Source organism: Propithecus coquereli, unplaced genomic scaffold (genome assembly GCF_000956105.1).
Source record: "Propithecus coquereli isolate 6110/MARCELLA unplaced genomic scaffold, Pcoq_1.0 Scaffold28, whole genome shotgun sequence".
NCBI classification, from domain to species: Eukaryota; Metazoa; Chordata; class Mammalia; order Primates; family Indriidae; genus Propithecus; species Propithecus coquereli.
In genome coordinates this window covers 10080051-10104273 of record NW_012148396.1, presented here as the reverse complement: position 1 = coordinate 10104273, position 24223 = coordinate 10080051, and the positions used below count along the sequence as shown (strand labels likewise).

Here is a 24223-nt window from a genome sequence, read left to right as displayed (position 1 = left end):
GGGGCAGCCACACCCAGCCCCCAGAGGTAAGACCAGATTGCCCAGGGCAAAGATGGTGTGTTAGCCTCCCAGGGCTGAGTGACAAAGTACCACAAATGGGTGGCTTAAAACCACAGGAATGTGTTGCCTCACAGTTCCTGAGGCCTAAATCTGAAGTCAAGATGGCAGCAGGGCCACACTCCTCCGAAACCTACAGGGGAGGAGCCTCCCTGGCTTCTTCCCACTTCTGGTGTCTCCCAGCAGGTGCAACACCTGCTAGGTGTCTCCCAGCAGTCCTGGGTGTTCCTTGGCATGAAGCTGCATCACTCTGATCTCTGCCCCATTGTCACCTTATTTTCTCCCTTGCGTACCTGTGTCTAAATTTCCCCTTTTTATCAGGACACTGGTCACTGGATTAGGGCTCACCCTAATGACCTTGTCTTAACTTGATGACATGTGCAAAGACCCTATTTCCAAATAAGGTCACGTTCACAGGTACCTGTGGTTGACTTTGACATGTCCTTTCTAGGGGGGACACAGTTCAACCCACAACAGTCATGATCCCAAACACCATCCAGAGCCAGGGCACAGTCAGTGCCCACAGGGAAGGTGTGTTTCATTCACTCATCACCTGAGGGCACTTACAGCAAAGACTGTCACAGCCATACAAGGACCACACAGGGACAGCACTTACCGAGAGTAGCTACACAGTGCGCCACATGTTACCCCAGTGTGCTCCTTATAAGAATTCTGGAGATGAATGTTATCTTCCCATTTTACAGATCAGGTAACTGAAGCTCAGAGAAGGTCAGAGGCTTCCCCTGAGCCACACAGCACGTCCATGTGGAGCTGGTCTAGACAGCAAGGCCCCACCAGGCCATAACTCACCCCCTGGGGACAGACAGCCTTCTGGGTCCCCTTGGGCATTTCACTGGTCCCTGGCACATGTTTGTGTGGACATGATAGACTGTCACCCACTCCTGCCTGCCATATTCAGGCTACAGTAGGGCTGACTGCCTTCATCTTCCCTTTGCACCAGGTCATATTTCCAGAAATCCAATAAGCAAGTCTTTAAAAACCACTGGGGCCAACTCTTTTCATTTGTTTGTATTATGATGTGCTTCACGCAATTTGTCAGTTTTAACAGCTCTCCCCAAGGCAAGTGACTAAAAAAAGTCACTTCTTCTCATCTTGCCCCTGAATTCAAATGTGCATATAAAGTTCCCTTTTTATTCAGATCAATCATGCAAAATGCATGAATCTTCCCTAATAAGCTAATAAACGTTCTCCGCCCAGGGTATGGGAGGGTTGGGAGAAAGCAGTGCTGAAGTCCTCCTCCGTGCTGCTCCCACTCCTGGCTGCTCTTCCCCAGGGACTCTGCCTCCCCAGGACTCTGCTAACCTGTGACCGTGCTGAGGCTTCCCCAGCCACCCCAAGACAGCAGCCCCACCAGTGGCCTTCCCATGGCTCCAGGCTCTCTTCTCCCCACTGCACCGTCACCATCTAACATCCGTTGTCTGCATTTTACCTGGCTTACTCCCTGCACCCCACAGATCGGAAGGTTCTGGGGAGCAAGGACATCTGTCTCTCTCAGGCTCCCCCATACAGCAGGGGCATCTGTCTGTCTCTCGGGCTCCCCCAGGCAGCGGGGGTGTCTGTGTCTCTCGGGCTCCCCCATGCAGCAGGGGCATCTGTCCGTCTCTCCTGGGGCCTGTGAGTAGCTTTCTGCCCAAGCCGTGTGTCCCTCTGCACCCACCCCTGCTTTCCCACGGCCTCGGGCAGGTCCTCCCAGCACTGAGGCCCCACAACAGCCAGAAAAGGAGAAACTCTCTTCTGGGCATGGTCCACTGCCTCTGATTGGCCCACCTCGGGTCACATGCCCACCCGTGAACCAATCACCTTGGCCACAGAGGCCTGTAAGGCTCTGATTGGCCAGACCTGGCTCCCACGCCCTCTCTGGAGCCGCACGGGGCCTGCGCCCCCTTCGCCGCAGAAGGGGCTGAGGCGCTGGTTGGTAACAGCCGCCCCCGGGAGTCAGGGGCGGTGGGGAGGCTGGTGCCTGCCAGGGCGGCATCACCCAGCTGTGTGGCGGTGGCCCAGGGCCTGGGGCTGTGTGCCAGGCTGTTGTGACACCATCGAGGAGCCCAGGGGATCGGGCCCCCCACTACTGAGCAGCCCACTGTCTCTGTGCCCCCAGCAGGCTGGGGCTGGCACAGGGCAGGGGCAGCCAGGCGAGTCTCGAGGCGTGGTGGGACTGTCCTGGGCATCCGAGGGTCCTGATGTCCCGCTCAGCTGGGCCGGCCCGTGGGACCAGCGAGTGGGGTTTGGGCAGGGCACCCTTCCGCCAGTGGGGCTGCAACGGTGCTGCCAGCCCTGCCTGCGGGGCCCTCCCTCCGCTCGGCTCCTGTCACTAGCAAAGCCCTTTTCCTCAGAGAGGTGACCCGCAGAAGTCAGTTCTCAGCTGGGTCTTCCTCCAACCAATCTCCATCCTGTCCCGCAAAGGACTTCTTGTTCTCTCACTTCATCCATTCTGGGATGACACTCTGTAATTCTCCTGCGGTACCTCATTTCCCTTTATTTCAAAGGCGCTCCTCACGCTCACCCTCAGGTCGTCTTCAGTCCCCTCTGTCCCCAGGCCAAGGGGCAAAGGCTTGTGATAGAAAGAGGAGGAGGGTCACCCATTAGGAGGGTGACTATCAAAAAAAGGGAAAATAACAAATGTTGGCGAGGATGCGGAGAAACTTGAGCCCTTGTGCACTGCTAGTGGGAATGTAAAATGGTGCAGCTACTGTGGAAGACAGTACGGAGGTCCCTAAAATAATTAAATATGGAATTACCATATGACCCAATAATTCCACTTCTGGACTTATACTCAAAAGAATTGAAAGCAGACACCTGGAACAGGTATTTGCACACCCATGTCCATAGCAGCATTATTCACAGTAGCCAAAAGGTGGAGACAGCCCAAGTGCCCACCAGTGAATGGATGAACAAAATGCAGTGTGTACATACAATGGAACATTACTCAGCCTTAAAGAGCAAGGAAATTCTGACACATGCTACAACATGGGGGAACCTGGGGGACATGACAAGTGGAATTAGCCAGTCACAAAAGAGCAAAGACTGTATGATTCCATTTATATGAGGGCTCTAGAGCAGTCAAATTCATAGAGACAGAAAGTATAATAGAATGGGGGGTGCCAGGGGCTGGGGGAGGAGAGAATGGGGGTTAGTGTTTAAGGAGGTTCAGCTTAGGAAGACAAAATAGTTGTGGAGAGGGATGGTAGTGATGTTTGCTTAGTATTATGAATGTGCTCAATGCCAATGAACTGTACACTTAAAATGGTCACCTGTAGGAGATGTGTATTTTACCATAGTTAAAAATGAAAGTAAAACAGTAAGAAGAGGAGGAGAGAGTGGCAGGGTGGGGAGGAGGATTGGAGAGGTGGGAGGCTGGGGTCTGACCAGTCTCAGGGAGCAAATGGGCTTCCCTGTCTCTTTCTCAGGAGACTTTGCCCTCTCCAGGGCCAGGCTGGGGACAGGGGGTTGGTTGAGTATAGGGCAGCATCACTGGGATGCAGAGTGTCCAAAGAGGCTGAAGGAAGGGCAAGACCTTGGGCCCAGGATGATGGTCCTGCCACCGCTGGGCGTGGACCTGAGGAGCTCCACCTGCATTGGTCTCGGGGCTGCGTGTGGATTTCAGGAGACACATGTCCCTGGGCATTGCCCAGGGGTCCTGCGCTGGGGGTGGTTTTAGGTGTTAGGGACCTGCGGGGGTGTGGTTCACCCCAGGAGTTGGACAGGGGAGTCTCAAGAATGCTCAAATCAGCTGAATGTTATCTTTCCAGAGCCCTGCTGTGGCTGCAGGGACAAGACAATCATGAAGGGCAAGGAATCTTGGGGCCGCAGGACCAGAGTGGGCAAAATGCTGCGCCCCTCAAGTTCTCTTCTCCTGAAAACCATCATCACTTTGTGGCTAAGGCCAGTGACCTGGAAAATGCTGCCTTTTTTTATGGCACAGCTCGGGGTGGGAGGACAAGCCAGCTGGCGTTTGGATGGGCACCATCAGGGACTTTCACAAAATGGCATTTCATCTCTTGACACTCAGTTTTGCAAATCCGCTTGCCTGGTCCAAGCTGACAGCCTCGTTCCAGGGCACGCTCACACATCCAGGGCAATGCGCCCACAGCAACCAGGCAAGGGGAGGCTGGAACGGTGACAGGCCAGCAAGCCAGGGTGGCCCTGCATTTCCCAGGCCTGTATTCTCAGGCTTTCTACCTGTGTCCCAGGACTGTGCTCAGTGCTTGGGGCAGCCCCATACCTGTGACAGTGACATTGATGTTTCGGTTTGGAGCCAGGGCCCAGCTTGACCCCACTTCTGTGCCTTTGACCAGGCTGTGTGACAGGACATGTCCCCTCCCTAGACTGCTCCCTCCTCTGTGGCAGTGGAGTGGCAATAGAGAGCCACCTGAGATGGGGCAAGTGAGCACCTCACACAGCTAAGCCATGCGCCATCTTCGGTGTTCTTTCTCCATCGCACACGTGCATGGCCAGTGCAACAGGGTTACTCCGTGTCCTCTGAGAACAGGGGGGCCTGTCCCAAGAGTGCCATATGGACCCTTCTCTGGGCTTCCTCAATGCCATACACCCCCGGCTCCTCCTCCCTCCCCAGGCGCCCCCTCTGCATTCCTCGCCCTTATTTAAGAATCATCCCTCGAGGCCCAGCCTGACCCTCTCCACCTAATGACTTGGGAGACCCCCAGTTCCCAGAGAGCTCCACAGCTCTCCCTCCAGTCCTGTCTTCCGAGCTCCAGCCATGTAAATCCAGCCTTGGTGCAAGTGTTGTCTCCTCTAAGATGCTCCAAAGGCACCTCCCACTCACTATGTGCCACACCCACAGCGAGCCTCTCCACGACACCTGGTCCCTCCCCTCCCTGGTAGGGCACCCTCGTGGTCTCTTGCCCAAGTAAGGCCTCCCCATGCCCAGGACAGCAACGCCCACATCCTGGGCTCCAATATCCCATGTTGAACGAGGGCAGGGATGAGCCGGCCCCAGGGAGACCTCGGGACATCAGGCACTGGAGCGAGGGCAGGAGCCAGAAGGCGCCTTTCTATCTGGGGCACTGGGTGTCCTTCCCAAGGACCAGGGGGCCCAGGTGGCCACTCGTGGCCCTGGGCGGGCCCTGAGCCCCCTCTGCTTGGCCGCAGCACATCACTGGAGGCACTGAAGAGCCTGCTGTCCACCACGGGGCACTGGCATGATTTTGCCCATCTGGAGCTGCAGGGGGCCTGGGAGCTCTTCACCACCATCCACACCTACCAGAAGGGGGTGGGCCTCCTCGCCAGGTATGGGTAGACTGAGAGCAGGTGGGGGGATCTTGGGGGGCTGGTGTATGGACCGTGGTGGTAGGGCCTGGGGCCTCTGGAGCCACTTGCAGCCCCTAAGACCTGCCTGTGAGCTTGACCCTTCAGACTCACGAATGCACATAGCGGCCTTCTGGCACGGGAAGGCACTTGCCCCCTGTGCCCGGGCACAGGCACACTGCCTCAGAGCCTGTGGATGCAGGTGCCTTCCCCCAGTCCCCAGCCTGGCCTGGACCTCCCGGGGACAAGGGCTGTACCTGTGCCCTCTGTCTCCCCCATGTCCAGTGCAGGCCTGGCACGAAGTGCCAAGGGGCACAGGAACAGGCTCAAAGAATTGCCCACCCACATCAGGACACTCCTGGCCACTCAGCCCCCTCAGTTGGGTGGTGGCAGAGGGGTGGGTTCAGGGCAGTGACCACAAGCCCAGGCCCTGTCCTCCAGGGCCATGGTGCAGAACCACTGCAGGCAGATCAAGGCAGTGCTCAGCCAGCTGCTGTCCCACCTGCAGAAGAGCCATCAGGAGCGGGAGAGGAAGGTGGCCATGCTCATCCTCACTGAGGTAGGGCTGCAGGTGGGCCTGAGTCACCATCCTCCAGCCTGAACCCACAGCTGACCTCACCTGAGGGGGGTGGGGGCCGCCCAGGCAGACCCCTCACAGCCCCGCCTTCCCGCTGCCGGCTCTGCAGGGTGTCCGCAGTCTGGGGCTCCTGGCTTGTCCCCCACTTCTAGGCCCCCCTCAGCCTGCAGCCTTGGGGGACCTGTGTCTCCGCTCCCTCCTCTCTCGCTGCATGACCTCTGCAGAGCTGAAGGGGCACCGTGGACTCAGTCAGACCCAGCCTTGAACTTTAGCCCTATCCTGCCCCTGTGTGATCGCAGAGCAGCAGGAAGGGGATGGTCAGAGCCCGATCCGCTAGGGTGTGGCCAGCTTTGCAACTCCAAGCTCTTGGCAGCGGCAGGGCTGGAGGCAGGGTGTGTCCTTTCCAAACTGACCAGTCAGGGGAACCCAAGTCAAAGCCTCATGCCGGTTCCCACCCTCTAGTGGGCTGCCTGGTCTGTATCCTCATGAGCCAGGCTGTTGACATACGTTGGCCCCAGCCTTGCTGTGTGATCTTCGGCAAGGCCCATCCTCTTTCTGGGCCTCAGTTTCCCCAGATGTACACTGAAGGGTTGAACCAGGTAGGTTTCAAATGCCTGTTAACCAAGATATCCAGAGGGTGCTGGGCAACCACCCTCCCCAAACCCTTACCCAGACCCTGGTCCTGGAGCCCCACCCCTCGACACAGATACAGGCTCCCCAGAAAAGGGTGCTGAACTTAACGGCCTGCCTTCCTCCCAGTTCCTCTACAGCCCTGCCCTGCTGGAGGTCCTCCCCAGACAGGCTGCCCTGACTGTGCTGGGGCAAGGCCTCAGAGACCCCAGCCCCGAGGTCCGCGTGTTGAGCCTACAGGGCCTGGGGAACATCCTCTTCCATCCAGAGAAGGTAAGAGCCGCAGGGGATCTGTGGCTGGCACACACCCCACCCAACAGAGCAGCCAGGTGCAGCAGGTGTGGACAAGACCCTCTGGGCTGGAATCCCAGCTCTGTCACTACTTCCAGTAATGTGGATTGGGACACTGACTCCATTTCTCTGAGCCTAAGTTTCCTCATCTATAGAATGGAGCAGGTTATGGGAGGGATGGAAGTTTCTATTCCCTGAGGACAGAGTCTCCTCCACACCCAGGAGAGAGACAAATCCTACTACAGACTTCCAGGTGCCACTGTGGAGCCGGCCGGGTGGCTCCCAAGCCTGGCCCAGAGAGAACGTCTTCTGAGAATCCTATGGACAGGCCCCTCCCCAACAAGCCGTTGTTGACTTACCTCTCCATTCCCAACCAATTCCACCCCATCACCATAACAACCCACATCCCATAATGAACAGCTGGGGGAGAAGGCCTGTGATGTTGCCTTTGGGGGATCTGGCCTTAGACCATCCACAGCTCCAATTCAGTCCATAGAATTTTGGACATGGCCCTTGCTGAGGGCTCTGGGGCCCCGTGCAATGGTCAGGAGTTCAGGCCTGGACCAGTCCCCACTCTGGCACCTTCTAGCTGGCAGGTTTTCCAGCTCTCTGGGCCTCAGGGTGCATATCTATGAAATGGGAGTAGGTAGTGCCAGCCTTGTGGTAGGCAGGTCATGGGTGCTGTGCTACAGCCAGTCCCCAGAACACGGCCACCCCTCCAACTGTTTGCTCACGCACAGCAGCAGCAGCGACAATCTTTCATGCCCGGCACCTGGTGGGTCTTGCCAGGGGCTAACTCCACAATAAAAGGCCAAGTGAGAGACAGATTTTCTCACTGGATCAGGAAGTGTGGCACCTTCAGCTCCTCTCATCCACCCCAGGGGCTGCTTTAAGACCCCAGGGGAAGGTGACATGCTCAGTCCCCATTCTCTTGCTGTTGGAGGAGGCTATTATAAAGGTTTTCCAGGCTTGTGGGGCAAAGTGTGATCATAGGAAGGCCACAGAAGGGACAGTTTCCAAAGAAATCCAAAAGCCATTTGCCCATCAGCCTAGTTTATGCCAATTCTGTTTGACTCACAGGTCTCCAAATGGTTAAAAGGAGAGCTCCATTAGGGCCACGGCCAGCAAAACCCTTTGCAATACACGTGATGTATCGTAGGTGCTTAATCACGGGAGATGGACGCTAGATACCACTTTCTCATTGATCTGTCCATCCATCTATTCATCCACCCATCCACCCCCTCATCCATCTCTCCACCCATCCACTCATCCACCCATCCAGCCTCATCCATCTACCCATCCACCCATCCATCCTTCAACCCATCCACCCATCCACCACCCCATCCATCCCTCCACCCATTCACCCATCTACCCCCCATCCCTCCACCCATCCACTCCCCCATTCAACCCTCCACCCATCCACCCATCCAACCATCCACTCCCTCATTCAACCCTCCACCCATCCACTCATCCAGCCCCATCCATCTACCCATCCATCCACCCATCCATCCTTCAACCCATCCACCCATCCACTCCCCATACATCCCTCCACCCATTCACCCATCTACCCCCCATCCCTCCACCAATCCAGCCATCCACTCCCCCATTCAACCCTCCACCCATCCATCCATCCACTCCCCCATTCAACCCTCCACGCATCCACCCATCCAACCATCCACTGCCCCATCCATCCCTTCACCCATCCAACCCCCCATCCCTCCACCAATCCAGCCATCCACTCCCCCATTCAACCCTCCACCCATCCATCCATCCACTCCCCCATTCAACCCTCCACGCATCCACCCATCCAACCATCCACTGCCCCATCCATCCCTTCACCCATCCACTTGTTACTTGGGTCCTTCGAATCATTCTTTCATTATTTTTTTTATTCTTTATAATTTATTCATTCATTCAGTTAACCAGTTATTCACGTTAGCTCCCTCCTTCATTCATTCAGTGGTCAGTTATCTCTACATCTTCCTCCAGCTATTGTCCCAGGCAAGGAGATGATCTAGGCAGTTTCCATGAGCCTCCTCTGTCCCCTGCCCTGAGTAGGGCTCTGTGGGAAACGGCAAAGGCTGACAAGGGCTCTGCTAGACCAGGAGGGCCGGGTCTGGGGAAGGGCATACAGTTCCTTGGTCAGCAAGCCAGAGGAAATAGAGCCAAGAGCACGACCAGTCCTGGAGGCCTGCTGGTATGGGGCGGACAGGCTATACCAGGCAGGGCCGGAGCAGACAGCCTGCTCCACCTGAACAGACGCACACCATATTGTGCCTTTTTAGGTCCTTTTCCATCCCCTTCGACTAGAATTCTGTTCTGCCTGTCTTGTCCCTGGGCAAAACCCCAGTCCTAGCATACTGGCTGCCCCCATATATGCTCAGAAAGTGTGTGTTGCTATTGAATGACTCACTTGCTGAAAATGAATTTAGTATTTTAAAACCAAACAGAGCTTAGGAAGCCAATAAAATTGCTTTAAACTTGTTTAAAAGTTGTAAAAAATCACCCAGGTCTGCATACAAGGCATGGATAAAGGGCCCGACGGCAGGAAACATTCATTTGCCAACACACTGCTTTCTGACAATTCATCTAGCAAATTCAGGCATACACTGCCAACAAGTGGAGCAGACAGAATTGGCTGGAAATGAATTCAAATTTTTTTAAAAAAAAAAGAAGCAAAGTGTAAAAATGGAACATAATGGTCATTTGCAACATAAAAGGTCTGGAGCCATCACCTGGTGCACACAAAATCCCTGCCATGGGAGAAACCAGTGACTTCAGTATGGGCTATTCGACCAACTTTGTCTGGTCCCTTCCCCAGACTCCACCTGACCCGTGGCCAAGGTGGGACTAGGGCAGGGCAGGGTCGGGTGGAGAAAGGGAAGGGTGGCCCAGGACTCGGTGAAGGAGGGAACTGGGACCCAACTAGTATTGTGGTCTCTTGTGCACCCATCTTTCTGTCTCAACCCCAGGAAGACCCCAGAGGGCTCAGAGAGGGGAAGCCTGTGCAGGCCACGGGGCTCCTGGGGGAGCACAGCGCCCCATGGTGGGCAGAGCCCGCCAGATGCACAGCTCCAGGTCACCCCCGGCAGGCCCCTGGCACATGGGGGCCAGGACAGGGGCAGTGGGGCCTGGTGCCTCCGCCCACCACCCCGCCTCCCACCGCCCCCAGGGAAACCTGCTCCGCAGGCAGCTGCTGTTCTTCTTCGAAGGATTTTTCCAGAACGATGAGACAGTGGTTGTGCGCATCATGAACACCGTGTCAGACGTGCTGCACCGCCTGGGCTGGCAAGGCGCAGGTGCCCAGAGCCTCGGCGTCGCCATCAACGCCCGCTCATTCTTCGATGACGTGAGCGCGCCGGGGGCCTTCCTGCTCGCACCGTCCCTGCGTCCCCCATGCGCGCCCCCTTCCTCCAGCCTGTGGGGAGCCTCCCAACCCCCACCGCCTTCCAGCTACTGCCGGGAGGCCGAGGCCCACCAGTGCCTGAGTGTGCACCCGGGCAGAGGTGGACCCAGTACGCCCAGTGTCACCAGGGGCCTCTGCCCCTCCTCCACGGGGTGAACTAGTGTCAGCGTTCACTGTCCCCAGCCTCACCAGTCCTACAACTGACTGCCCAGATTTCTTAACTTTATGACATGTCATCGTGTTTTCCCTTCACTGGGAAATTAGGGGGATAAGTCCACCCCGCAGCTGCACTCTTGGCACTTGGGTGTCAGGATGTGATTGTGGGTATGAGACAAACTATGCCGTGTCCTTGAGGAGGCCGGAACCTGGCCCTGCCAGCTCCGACTGAGGGGAGGGGAGGCCCTGCCCTGGGACCCCCAAGCCCCGCCATGAGGTGCGGGGTCCCAAGCTGGGTGACAGCTGGGCCAAACCCCTAAGCACGTCTGCCTGTGGCCCTGAGCCCTTGCCTTGCAGGAACGGGACAAGATTCGGGCGGCAGCCATGGCACTGTTTGGAGCCCTGGTGGCAGCGATGGCAGACGGGGAGCTGAGCAGCCTGCGCACCCAGGTGCACCAGAGCATGGTGCCCTTGCTCCTGCACCTGAAGGACCAATGCCCAGCTGTCGCCACGGTCAGTGCCCACCTGCAGGCAAGACAGGCTGGCAGGCCTTCGCCTTGGCCAGGGCTGGGGCCCACAGGTGGCCAGGGACTGGGTAGGCAGATGGCAGTAGGGCCACCTGAGCGTGAGGGGTGCACCATGGGCAGCAGGTGGGCAGGCAGAGGGTCTGGCCACCAGCACCCTTTCCCTGACCACAGTCTGCTCCCTCCCTGTGCACGCACACACACACGTGTACACACATGTACACACACATACACAGCAAGGCTGTACTGTCTGTGTGGGCAGGACCTGATCTATTCTGCTCACTGCTGTGTGGCAGACCCGGGCACGTGGTGGGGGCTCAGGCTGTTCACTGAACTTGTTGAATATGGATTGAGTCCCACCTGCCATGTGCCAGCACCAGCCCTTGCAGCCACCACTAGACACAGCTCAGCTCCCTGCCATCAGGAAGACAGACAAGTAGCAGCCAGTTCCAAAGGAACAGAGAGCTGTGTGTAGTCCAACCCAAGGCAGCCAGGGTGGCAGGGAGGTGTCCCCAAGGGGTGCGGCGGGAAGGAGACAGGGAACACTGGCACAGCAAGCTGCCTCCGATGCCCACCAAAGCCTCATGGTCTCTAGGGGATGGGCCTCGGAGACATGGGGTGGTGGGTGACCCCCTCCCGTGGCTGTCCCCGCAGCAGGCCAAGTTCGCCTTCTACCGCTGCGCCATGCTGCTGCGCTGGCAGCTACGGCACACCCTCTTCTGCACACTGGCCTGGGAGAGGGGCCTCAGCGCCCGCCACTTCCTCTGGACCTGCCTGGTGAGGGCCCAGGCGAGGGGACACTGGGCTGTGGTGGGACAAGAGGCAGGACAGGAGTGGCAGGCCAGGCTGGCTGCTCCCCATTCACTCATTTTGAACACACCCAGGGCTGGGGGAGGCCAGGGCAGGGCTGCAGGTCAGTGGTCCCTCCAAGGCCAGCCCCCCGGCCCCAGCCAGTGATGGGTGTGTCCTCCTCTGGCCAGATGACCCACAGCCAGGAGGAGTTCAGCATCCACTTGTCACAGGCCATCAGCTACCTGCACAGCCACCACCACCACATCAAGATGTGGGCTGCACTCTTCATAGGTGGGAGAGGGCAGGCCCGGCTCAGAGACCCCCAGGCCTGCCTCCTCCTGAGCACTCCTGACCCTCACCCACCCCGACCCACCCACTGGCAGGAGAAGAAAGGACGGGGGTTGAGGGAGCCCTTGGGGCTGAGGAGGGGTAGGGATGGGGCTGAGCCCCCAAGGAGAGAGGGAGCCCCGACCCACTGGCCAGCTGCTCCTCCATCTGTTGCACAGGTTATACCATCTGCCACCACCCCCAGGCTGTGTCCCAGATGGTGAACAATGTTGACACCAACCTGCTGCTCCGCAGTAAGCAGCCCCCTACCCTGCAAAACCCTCCCCCTGCCCACACCCTCCCACCCCAGCTCTAGTGCTCTAAAACCTATTCCGCAGATGGCAAGACTGAGGCCCCAGAGGAGGAGGGGCTTCTCCAGCCCTTCCCCAGGCCCCATCAGGACACCTGGGAGAGGGCTCACACCACTCCACAGCTGCTGGGGGCTCCAATAAAATAAGGGGCCGGGAATGGCTGGGGACGGTAAGGGAAGGGAATTGTCCCAGGCTTGGAGTCAGAGGTGGGGTCAGGGCGCCACCCTGCCCACCTCCCACCACCTACCCAGGCCAGGCTGGGGTCCCCTGACTGGTCCCTCCTTTCCTGGAGCTTTTGAAGATCTCAAGAAAGACCCAGAGCCTTGCATCCGGGAATTCGCCACCAGGCAGCTCTCCTTCCTTCCAGAGGTGTTGGCCAGACCCCAGCAGTGACTTCCAGCCGTCCTCCCCCGCCCTCTCCTCCTTCCCTCTCACCTGGTCAGTCAGCCCTGCCCCATCCACCCACACAGAGTTTGGCTGCATAACATTTTTCCATTTAAAAGAAAAATCTAGATTCAACAAAGAAGCGTTACACCTGTCAGCTCCCTGCCCACCATCCCATGGGCCCCTCTGCTGTGACCAAGCTAAGCCCCAGGAAGCACTGGTAGGACTCGGGGACGGGGGCAGGGTCAGGCCCAGGGACAGAGATGGGATCAACTTGGTCAGCATGACCTGAGCCCTCGCTGGCAGGGCGCTGCAAGGGCAGCCTCCGCCCCGGAGCATTCGCCAAGCTGCTCATGCGGTCTGCAGTTTGTCTCCAGCTTGGAGCGCCACCGTGACTGACGGGCTAGCAGTGGGGAAGGGCACCCTCAGCCCGGGGACCCCACTGTCTCCCTCCATCCCTCCATCCTGCTTAGTCCAGTCAGGGCTGGCCCACCCTGTGTGGTCTGAGGCAGGGGTCTTGGCTCTCTGAGCCTCGGTTGTTCCATCTTTAAGACCCCTTAGAAGTCTAAATCTAGAGGAGGCACCCCCTCAACTCCCAGAGAGCCACCTGGGGACCTGTCCAACCTTCAGCCAGGTCCTTCCCCTTCAGCCTGGGTTTTCCCACATGTGAAACAGGCAGATGAGCCCTTCCCTTGCCTGTGGGTCCAGGGAGCACCTGGAGAGACCCTCCCCACGGAGCTCTTCCTGGGGCCTCACCCCGGGCTGTGTCTTTCTCCAGACCCCAGCCAGGCCAGCCAGCGCCCCTCCAGCAGGACACCCCGGAGCCCGCCACACCCTTCCCTCCTTCGACCACACTGACCCTCATCCACACCTTGGCTGGGGCAGCTCCTTCCCCGGGAAGTCCTCCCCGACCTCTCACACTGCTCACCCCCAATGCCCAGCTCCAGTGTCCCCCAGCCCAGCCCCTCCTCAACTCCCCCTCCCAAGGCGGAGCACACCCTCCTCTCAAGAGCGGACCGCTAGCCCGTGAGCCCCTCGGGGCAGGGCTGCGCTGCACAAACCTTGGATGGTGGATTGAAAAATACAGCGACCTTCACCAAACACAGAGTTATGAGTTCCAGACTTGTCTGAGGAAAGGGGAAAACGACCGTGGGTGGAGCTGGCAGCCCCGCTCCGCACAGGAGCCAAGGCGGCAGGTCTGGGCCCTCTCATCCATCGTCCGTCTCTGAGGCGGGGCCGCCTGACAACGGGCTTTCAGGAGGTTCTGCCTTTTTGCATTCACCCATCCTGTCCACTGACCTCCTCGGTCACCTGCCACCGGCTCCTCCTCACTTGAAGCCCCTGGCTGGACACTGGGGGAGCAGGAGGTGCCAGAGCTGTGTCCCGGGCAGGGATGCGGTCCGCCCGGGAGTCGGCTTGCTGGTTCCGCCTGCCTACCCGGCACCTGTGAGCAGTGTCCGGCTGGCCCATCATCCAGCTCATCCCCCCTTCTGGAAAGTCTCTCTTAGCAAGAGCACGGAGCTGGGGGACCCAAGCTCGATGGATTCCTGGAGCCGACACTGACTTTGGACAAGCCGCTCGGACTCACTGGAGATGGGGAGGGGCCTAATTCCTACCGGGCAGGGCTGCTGCAGGGCGAGCAGCCTCTCAGGGCCTGGTGGACAGTAGGTGTCCCATCGGAGACACCAGTGCTAACAGCAGTCCAATGCCAGGCAGGGATGGCGGGACAGAGCCTGTGTCCCCTGCAGCCACCATCCCAGGACCCCAGGAAGGCGCAGCCCACCTGGCCACCCCAGGCCCCTGCTGCAAGAGTGGACAGGACGGCCCTGGCGATGGGCAGATGGTTTGTGGGAAACAAGCCCCTGGCAAGGTGTCTTGCCACCTGGGCACAGGGCTCGCCCTGGCCTATTTCCTCACCAGGGAAAGGAGGAAAATGATTTCTCGGGGGATGGGTGAGAGGCCCTCCCCTAGGGCAGGTAGAAGGGGCACAGAGGGTGGGCGGCCAGGTGGGGGGCAGCCTGGGCCCCTGGTCTGGGACTGAAGCACCTGGCTGGGGCAGTGACTCAGAGAAGGGGCCAGTAAGGCCTCTGGGTGGTGTCCCCAGGTGGTGACAGTGCCTGGGGGCGGGCCTGGGGCAGAGACCACTCACCAGCCTCCACACAGCCAGCCAGGCCAGCCCTGGGCCACCCTCCTCCCAGGCGTGGCCCCATCCTCATCGTACCTCTTTTCTCAGCCCAGGGCAGGGCCTGGTCCCCCAGGAAGAAACCTTCGTACACAGGCACATGAGCTTCACAGTCCATGGCCTCTGGCAGGCCCCTCCCCTGGGGCCTCTCCGCACACTCAGACCCAGCCCCAGGAACCCCCGTGTGCCCTTCCTCCCCGAGGTGATGAGATGGTGCATCCCTCCACCCTAAGCCTCAGCAGCCAGTGCCCGAAATCATCCACCACCACCGGCTCCCTTCTCTGGGCCTCTGAGACTGAAATGAGGCCACCCCACCGGACACAAGGCCCTGAAGATGTACCCAGCGAGCCCCGCTGGTCCTGCAGAGGGCAAGTCTGGTGACCCAGCCTCGCCTTCTAGTGCTGCCCCAACCCCAAAAACCGTGACCCGCAACTCAGTCCAGAGACGTTGCAGCAGTCAGGGGTGTGGGGCCCGGCGGGGCCACCAGGGGGCGCCATGGGAGCCCCAGCGCAGGGACAGCAGGTTCTTGGGACAGCAGCCTCCCCCCGCCTGCCCCAAGGCCGCCGTCCACCCCACCCACACCCACACCACACTCCACACACAGACACGGCTCCTTTTTTATTGCCTTAGAGTGTCCGGAACACCTGACTGCCCGGGATCTGGTAACAAGGTGCCGAGAACAGGTCCGGGGGCGGGCAGTAGGGGAGGGGCTGGGCCCAGTGGTTAAAAAACACACCCCTACCCTGCAATAAACAGGCCAGAGAGGAGCCCTGCCGGGGTGGCATCGAGCATACTGGCAGGAGGCCAGGGAAGAGGGGGCCCGACTGGGCTCAGACACGCAGGACCAGGGGCAGAGACAGACGCGGGAGGGGCAGGTGGAAGAGACCAGCAAGGGGGCACACGGCCGGTGGGCCGGTCGGACTCCTCCGTCACAAGTGCCGGGCGGGAAGGGAAGGCCAGATGGGGGCCGGCCAAGGCACGGAGCCCCTAGGGGCGGGCCAGGGCAGGGCGGGGCCACCACAGGCCCCAGGCCTGGCCATGGTCCTGAGCTACATGACGCAGCATTTGGTCTTGTGCGTGTGTGGGTCTTTGAACCGCAGTCTCTGTTTAGGCCGGTATTTCTCCAGGTAGGTGAGCTGTTTGCTGTTGATGGCTCCGCGACGCTTCCTGGGAAGATGGGGACAGGGATGGGATCACCTGGCCTAGCTGGCCAACCTCACCCGGGCCAGGAGCTCGAGGCAGAGTGCAGTGGGGGGTACAGGTCCTTGTGGCCAGCAGAGTGCCTCCTCCCTTGGGGTCTTTGCCCGGCTGTTCCCTCTGCCAGAGTCCCCTTCCCTGCAGTCACTGGTCACCTGCGGCTCACCCCTGCTTGACTTCCAAATTCACCTAGGTGTCACCTCCTTCAGGCTGACTTCCCCGGGCTCCCCAGCTGGGTACGCCCCACCCACAGGCCATGAGGTCCAAGAGGGTACCAAGGGTGGGGCCTGGGCACTTCCACCATCAGGGGACAGGCGGGGGCTGCAAGCAAGGGAGGGCTGTGCACAGAACTCAGGAGCCAGAGTCCTGCCTTGACCCTCCCAGCTCTGCCACCCTGGCCAAGTCCCACTCCCTCCCTGAGCTTCAGGTTCCTCATCTTGAAATGGGATTGTGGTGGTAGGACACAGGGGGACGGAAGGACTGATGGTAAGCACAGAGCCTGGCGCAGGGCAGTGGGGCCAGTGGGGTCCTTGCGGCAGCGCGCTGCTTCCAGCTCCAAGACAGCAGGAACCTGGCCTGTGAGGTCACACTGTTCCTGCCACCTCAGCTTCACACATGTACCTGGCCCGGGGAACAGGAGATGCTTCCTGGAGGAGGTGACACTGCAGAGGAGCCTGAGAGACCCTGAGGCGACAGGGCAAGTGGGGGCCTAGCACTTCTGGAGGCTCATCCGTCCCCACCTACCCATGACCTCAGGTGTGACCATGCACTCTGGCCTCAGCTGGTTCCCTGCGTAGAGTCCCCACTAACCATGTCAGGCACACAATGTGAGCAAGAAACAATCAGTGTTGTGAGTCACCAGGGCTTGTGCCCGCCTGTTTCTGCTGCACGGCCCAGCCTGCCCTGACCGATGCATCTTGGAGCAGAGGGAGCCATGCAGCCGAAGCCACGGAGGCTTAGCCAGGCGTGGGGCGGGAGAGCCACGGTGAAGACCTGGCAGCCAGCCCTCCCCAGAGCCACACCAAGGTGCACTGGGAGAAAGAGAGTGAAGGGCGTTCACATCTGTGCTTGTGTGTGCGTGTGTGTGCTGGCGTGTGTGAGCATGTATATGTGCACAACTGAATGTGCATGTGTGCACCACCTGTGTGTGCGCACCTGTGTCTGTGTCCATGCATTCGTACGTGCACACAGCCACCTGTGTGTGTGCACGTGTCCATGGGTGAGTGCAGATGCGTGTGCACCTGGGTTCCCCCAGGAGACCTGAGCGCCTGCAGGCACGCCCTCTCACGTGGACACACGGGGCGGGCCAGCATGGCTGGTAACAAGCTGCCTCGGGAGTGAAGAGCTGGCTGTGCCTGGCCAAGGCCATCTCAGGAGCAGCACAAGAGCAGGAGTGTTACACACACGTGCGTGCGCATGCAGCAGCTGGGCTGGGGCAGGCCTCAGGTGTGCAGCGTCAGTGTGCCTGCGGCCTGCCCCAGGACCCTTTTTCCTGGGAGCAGTGGGCAGAGGGGAGCCCTCCCCAGGGAGGCCACCCAGCCACGCAGAGGGGAGAGCGAGCCTTGAAACCTCTAGAGGGTAGGGCAGAAGCAGCAGGACTCTGGGGCAGCTCCGAGAGACACCAGCCCGCGTACTCGCCCTGCGGTGGGCACGGCACTGTGGGATTTTTCAGGGTCTTGGTTTACACCAAGGGGCTGGGCTGGATGGCTTCCACAGGTCCTTCCTCCTTGAACAGCGAAGTGAGTCCCACCCCCACGGCAGGATGGCGGGGGCCTAAGGAGCTTGTGTCTGTGAGGGCAGGAAGGACACACTCGGCAAGCGGCCCTCTGTGGCAGTTAGCAGAGCAGCACCCGCTGCAGTGCTGTCACCACGGCTCCTGTCCTCTGCCTCCCTGTTCAAAGACTCTGGGGCTGCCTGTTTCCGCAGCTCAGCCCAGCCTGTCCTGACTGATGCAGCCTCGGCTGAGGGCACCACCCAGCAAACGCCGCAGGGTGCTGGAGCGGTATACAGCGAGCACAGGCCCTGGGCGCCAGGACCTCTCACCTGGACACGGGGATCACAGCCTGCCCTCCCCCGCCAGGCACTCACTGTCGGATGAACTGGATGGCGTCCTCGTACTTCATCCCGCTCTCGATGAGGGCCAGCGCCACGAGGACCGGAGCCCTGGGGACAAGACGGTTGGGCTGGGGTCATCTGAGCCCACATGCCCTGTCCCCCTGCCAGGCCACCTGTGGAAGACGCAGGGCATGGGGGCACAGGGGGCCCACTGCCCTAAGCTCCCCGATAGGGGCACTGGCTTGGAGCCAATCAGGCTGCCTGGGCCCAAATCCCAGATCCCTCCTGTCCCTACTGTGCAACCTCCGGTGGTTCGGGCAACCTCTCTGTGCCTTGGACCCTTCACATGTAAAATTTGTTGGCAAGATGGGTAAACAAGGGAGCACAGGTAAAGCATTTAGCTCGGGTCTGGCCTAGGATAAGAACTTGAGACACACTGCCATCAACCCGCTGGCTGGTCCTCCCCCTGCAAATGGGGGGTGGGGTCCCACTCCCTGGGTCATTTCAGTCAAATCCAGGCTGCCCTTCCTCCTGCTACAGGGGTCCAAGGCCCTGGGGGTGTCCTTGTGTCTGGGGAGGGGGAGCAGCAGCTCCTTTCCTGCACGAGGTACAGGGACAGTTTGAACCACAGCAGGAGGGGGGCTGGGTTAGACCTGAGGAAGGACTTCCTCCTGTGAGGATGTTAAAGGACTTGTCTGGGAGCCATCATGCATGGGCTTCTGGGAAGGTCACGGGGATGTGTGCTCCGGACCCACATCCAAAAGCGAGAAGGTCAGACCACCAGACACCCAACCTCAAGCTGAGCTCGCAGCAGCAGCGCCTGATGTGGCGAGCCCAGCCCACAGCTCACCGTCCCAGGCCCGCCACGCAGTGCACGGCCACGCAGCTGCCAGGGTCCTCGCAGAACTTGGCCTTCAGCAGGCTCAGCCAGTCCTCCACGACCTTGCCAGGTGGGGGCGCCCCGTCGTCAAACGGCCAGTCCTGCAGAGGGAAGCAGCCCGTGAGGACCCTGACCCAGATGTGGCAGGGAGAGGTAGCCCTGGGGCTCAAGCTGGCTGGAACGAGACAGGGTGCTTTGAGAGAGGCAGTGGATGCCGGGAGCCCACTTAGGGTAGAGGCACGGCCTGGCCATGAGTGCCCCGCCGTGAGTGCCCCAGACTCGTCGCTTCCTGCTCATTTCAGCTGTCCTCTCCTCCAGGAAGCCTTCCTGGACCACCCCGCCCCTTTCTGAATAGCGCCTCCACAGCCCATGAGCCCTGCTTCCTCCCCCCACCCCACCTGCATGCCCGTGGCAGCCTGAGAGGTTTGAGGTCAGCAGGCCCAAGGGGTCTTGTCCTCCACGGTGGCACACAAGATGGCTGACACATGCCTGTCTGCATCCCCAACCCCCAAACGTGGCCACACAGCTCAGGCCCTGGGAGGAATGAAGAAAGGGCGGTAGGGTGAGGCCATATTTCTGGGAGCAGGACTGTCAGTTAAGCCTGCGACCTTCCAGCAGGTGTCCTGGGAGCAGAGGGTTCATTTGGTTTTGGAAAATGAGCTGCACTTCCCACGGGCCCCCACCGCCCTGGAGAGGTAGGTGAGGCGAGCCCAGTCTGCGTGGGGAGGGCTCAGCCGAGGGCGTGCCGCAGTGGGGACGAGACCCTTCCGCCTCGGTGAGGCAGTTCACACAGGGCCAGGGACTGCTCCACAGCTGGTGCCGCGCGCTACCAGGGGTGAACCCGCAAGGGCCCACTGAGGCTGAAAGGCAGCCCTCGGGGTCACCTCACCCCCTCTCCGGCCTCCAGGCAGGGCAACTCCTGGAGGCACGCCTGACCCAAGTCTAACCCAAATCCTCCTGCTGCAGTGTGGGGAGGGAGGGTCACTGACGTGCCCTGTGCCAAGAGGCGCTTACACACCGTCGCCTCCCAGCCTTCCAAGCACCCACACTTTAAGATGAGGAGCCTCAGACTCAGAGTGACCTGTGGGGCCACATGGCTGGGAAGGGGCAGAGGCAGGATCCATCCAGGCCTGTCTGGCCCCAAAGCACCAGCTCTTCCACCACTCCCAACTGCCAAGCAGTGGCCACTAAACACAGCGATACCTGCCAAAATGGGGCCCTTGGATGAAAGGCAGTGAGGAATGGGTCCTCCGCACTGCGGGGAAGAGACAGAGGCCCAAGCACAGCGAGGCAGGGCCTGCTGCACACCAGGCTGGCCTCACTCCCTGCCCCAGCCCGGGTGGGGAAGCCTGTGGCAGGGGAGCCGCCAGCCGCCAGACTGGGGTGGACTCCACAGGGCTGGCTCCGGGGGTCTGGCTGCTATGGCCCGTTCCACAGGGACATGGCAGCAGAACTGCCCTACTCTCCACCTAGACTTGGCTCCCCAGGGCGGGAGGAGCCAGGGAAACGGCCCTGAGGGTCCCTCCCCACAGCCTCTGCAGAGAACTTTCCCAGGGACCTGCTGCCCGGCAACAGGGCCCCAGACACCAGGCAGGAGAGGGAGGTGAGCCTGAGACAGGCCAGGCGTGGAGGAGCCAGGCAGCCTGCACGCAGCCCCACAGGGCCTGGCTCTGCCAGGGTTCTCGCAGGGAACCGAGCGCACACCCGCTGAGCCCCGCAGCCCCGTCCACGCGGGAGCCTTGCTCTGCCAGGCAGGGCTGTTGGGGGTCATAGCCCTAGACCCCAATGGGGAGTGCACCCGGCAGTTAGGGGCATAATTGTGTGTCACCCTAGGCAGAGGCTCATGCCTTCCCACCATGTGGCCTGACCGAAGCCTCAGTTTCCCCAAGATGGAACCACACAAGGGGCTGCTTTGAGTCTAAGACCCCGGCACGCAGGAGGGCCCGGCTCTCGGGAGCTGCAGCCGGGCTAATGCACCGAGTGTGTGCAACCCTCTGCCTGCAGGCTGGGCCAGCCCACTCTAGATGTGGAAAAATGCAGTGCAGAGGGTGTGACTTTCTCCGTGTCACATGTCCTGACGTTCAGCCTGTTCCCAATGTGCCCAGACACATGTGGTCCTGGTGCAAACAGGCTGCAGAATGGCTGGTGGCACTAGAGAGGCCACATGTGCCTGCCCCACAGCAAGGAGCACAAACCTACTGCCCAGGCGGAGAGGAGCACCCAGGCTGAGAAGGGCCGCCTAGGCCAAGAGGACCCCTCCACCCACCCCCCACGGAACAGCGGTGTCCCAGCGCCACGCGGCCCTCACCACCACAGTGATGCCGTCCTTCTCCAGCGGGGCTTTGTCGTAGGTCACTTCGCACACGCGCACCACGGTAGTGGCCCCGTATTTCTTCAGGTCCTGGTGGGGGGAGGAGGGAGGAGGCAGGCTGGCCTGGGGCTGCAGGGCTCGGGGGTCAGGGCCCACTGACTGGAGCCCCCAGGGCAGGGCCGTGTCCCCTGGACCAGACAGGAAGGCTCAGATGCAGTGTGCCCCACCTATGGTGGACCCTCAGGCTCATGACTGGCCAGGGTGGCGTCTGGGGGTGGCAGAGCCTTTCCTGATGCTGCCGGGCACCTGACCCTTGGCCCAACAGCAGAGAGGAAGGTGTTCCCACCTACAGCCACTGCAATTCACAGCTGGACAGCTGCGACCACTGCTCCCGGCACACTGCCTCCCTCCGCTGCAGTGCTCAGGACACCCAATCCTACCAGCAAGGCCCCATTTTCCAGGCAAAGCTACTGAGTCCCCCAGAGGGAGAGGCCCCCCAAGCCCACACATGGGCCCTGCATCTGGGCAGCCCCCCGCTGGCAGGCTCAGCCCAGGAGCCCTTCAGAGTCTCCTAGGGGCAGGCCTCAGCTGGCAGGAGCCTCAGAGCAGGGGGCAGGTGCCCGCTCAGATAGCCAGACCCTGCACACCAGTGGGGAAGCCCACACTACCAGGGAAAAGGTCATGGTCACGCACAGCCAGATAGATATTTATACCCCACTCCATGCGGCCACGTGCAAGGGCTGTTCCCACCCCCACCTGCTCCCTGCAGCTATTTTGGGAGTGGTGAGGAATCAGTTGCTGAGTCTTGCTGATCATACGATGGGGACAGTGGACACAGGGAGCCCAAAAGCCAACTATTGTAAGAATACAGGGAGTAGGAGGAGGTGCCAGGCTCTGAGACCATGGGGGTACACCAGAGTCCCTCTGTGCCCTTAGCAGGGGCAACTGAGCCCTCCCTGACCCTGGTCACACACTGAGCCCTGATCTAGTCACATGCTAAGTCTTGACCCTGGTCATATACTGAGCCCTGATCCTAGTCATACACTGAGCCTCAACCCTGGTTACATGCTGAGCCCTGATCCTGGCCATACACTGAGTCCTGATCCTGTTCACACACCGAGCCCGAACCTTGGTCATACATAAAGCCCTAATCCTGCTCACACACTGAGCCCCGTCCCTTGGTGACACACTGAACCCAACCCTGGTCACATTCTGAGCCCTGCCCCTGGTCACTCCCGGTGCTACGCTTACCAGCCTTGCTGTCATCTCGAGGGTGTCAGGTGTGAAAAGGGGCGGCCATCCTCCATGGGCATCTGGCTCGGTGACCAGGGGCCCACTGCCTCTCTCTCTAGCTTTCAGTGCCCTCTCATGCCCATGGCCCTGTTTAATTATGACAAGTTCATGGCGACTCACGTTACAGAGGGAAAAATAGAGTCTGAGGCCAAAAATGACCCCGCACGCGACTGCGACCTCTGAAAGAGCCGTGCGTGGTGCAGGCTCTGCACACAGCAGCGAGCGCCGCAGAGGCCCGGCTCCCACGGGAGGCCACGCGGACAGCTCCAGATTCGGTTCCCAGCATGGGTTCTGCCAATGCTTCTGGCCGCGTCTGCTGGAGTTGCGGAGAGCTGGTCTCTCTGCTCCTGGCTCTCCAGGGTGCAGTGGTCACTACCTCCGTGGTCACTCCCTCCTCACACAAGAGATCTGAGCCCTGAAGCCCCCAGCCCAGCCTGGTCTAACCTGAAGCCTCACCAAAGCCCAAAAAGGCTTCCTGTGGCCTAGGCTGGCCATGGAGCCAACTTGCACACCTGTCCCCATCTGCCTGTCCCCTATTAAGCAGCCACTTCTCACATCAGGGCCCCCCCGCCCTTCTCGCTCAGCCTCTGCACGGAGGCCAAAGGGTGGGCAAAGGGCTAGGACAGCCCCAGCCAAGGCGATGTCCCACCACTCAGGGCCCAGCCTGTTACGCCCTCACTTCCCAACCCGCCTCTAGCCACGCAGCGTGGAGTCCCTCCGCTCTAAACCCATCCTGCCAGACCCCACGCTGCCCCCACTCACCTCGATGAAGGTGCTGAGGGTGGCGTTGGTGGGGTTGTGCGTGATGAGAAAGCGCATGTTCTTGTAGCTCACCTCCACCGGGGCGGGCCGGTTCATCCGCGCCATGCTCCCGCCCCACGCGGGACGGGCGCAGCGGGGCCAGCAGGGGCTGGAGAGGCCGGGGCCAGGCCAGAGAAGCCCCACCAGCCCCCAAAACCAAGCAGAATGAGATCCCTGTGCTTGTCCAAGAGAGGGAAAAGACTTTTAAAAACTTGCCCCCACACCCCGCACAAATATTGTGCAAATACTTGGGAGAGGGGAAGGAAGCTGCCCGGTGTTTGGATAATTAAAAAAGAAAACCCAACTCTTTAAAAAAGAAAAGGAACAAAACAGGCCCCCAAAGTGAAACGGGCAGCTCCAAACTCCTATCTCTCAGAGCTGGATAATTATAAAGAGGCAAAAACAAAAATAACAACCAAAAAAATTCAGCAAAGAAAATTTAAAAAACCCAAAGCGAATCCAGCCACCAGGGCAGTGTCCAGCGCTGGGCCCACCACTGGGGACACCCTCTCTGCATCAGTGGTGGGCAGACAGCCCCCTTAGCTCAAGGGTGGGCCCCAAACTCCCAAGGACAAGAAAAAATGAACTGATCCAACTCCGGCAGTCTTGGGGTGGGGTCACAGGCAGCGGCGGCCGTGGCCGCTGAGGCCTCGGATGCACAGGGCCACTGTCACGTTACCCCATCGGGGTACAGCAAGTCCCAGGAGTCCTGGAGGGGGCCAGGGGTCTCAGGCTGCAGAGCCGGCCCTGGGCCAGGCAGCGG

The 24223-nt window shown here is 60.1% G+C and overlaps 2 protein-coding genes across 2 annotated transcripts in view; one reads left to right on the top strand and one right to left on the bottom strand.

The window, feature by feature from the left end:
- MROH5 (maestro heat-like repeat family member 5) overlaps positions 1-12750 on the top strand; it is a 62890-nt gene extending 50140 nt beyond the window's left edge. The window contains exons 21-30 of the mRNA XM_012647946.1: positions 2177-2340; positions 5188-5325; positions 5785-5902; positions 6680-6823; positions 10014-10190; positions 10761-10916; positions 11582-11704; positions 11908-12010; positions 12226-12300; positions 12650-12750. Coding sequence (XP_012503400.1) covers positions 2177-2340; positions 5188-5325; positions 5785-5902; positions 6680-6823; positions 10014-10190; positions 10761-10916; positions 11582-11704; positions 11908-12010; positions 12226-12300; positions 12650-12750 — 1299 coding nt within the window. The remainder of the gene's footprint in view (positions 1-2176; positions 2341-5187; positions 5326-5784; positions 5903-6679; positions 6824-10013; positions 10191-10760; positions 10917-11581; positions 11705-11907; positions 12011-12225; positions 12301-12649) is intronic.
- Positions 12751-15942: 3192 nt separating this feature from the next.
- Positions 15943-23769, bottom strand: PTP4A3 (protein tyrosine phosphatase type IVA, member 3). Its single transcript, XM_012647987.1, has 5 exons — positions 23422-23769; positions 21364-21456; positions 19026-19156; positions 18209-18283; positions 15943-16090 (listed from the first exon to the last, which is right to left on the bottom strand). Exons 1-5 carry the CDS (start codon positions 23524-23526, stop codon positions 15973-15975), a joined length of 522 nt encoding a protein of 173 aa, XP_012503441.1. The 5' UTR covers positions 23527-23769; the 3' UTR covers positions 15943-15972.
- Positions 23770-24223: the final 454 nt, after the last annotated feature.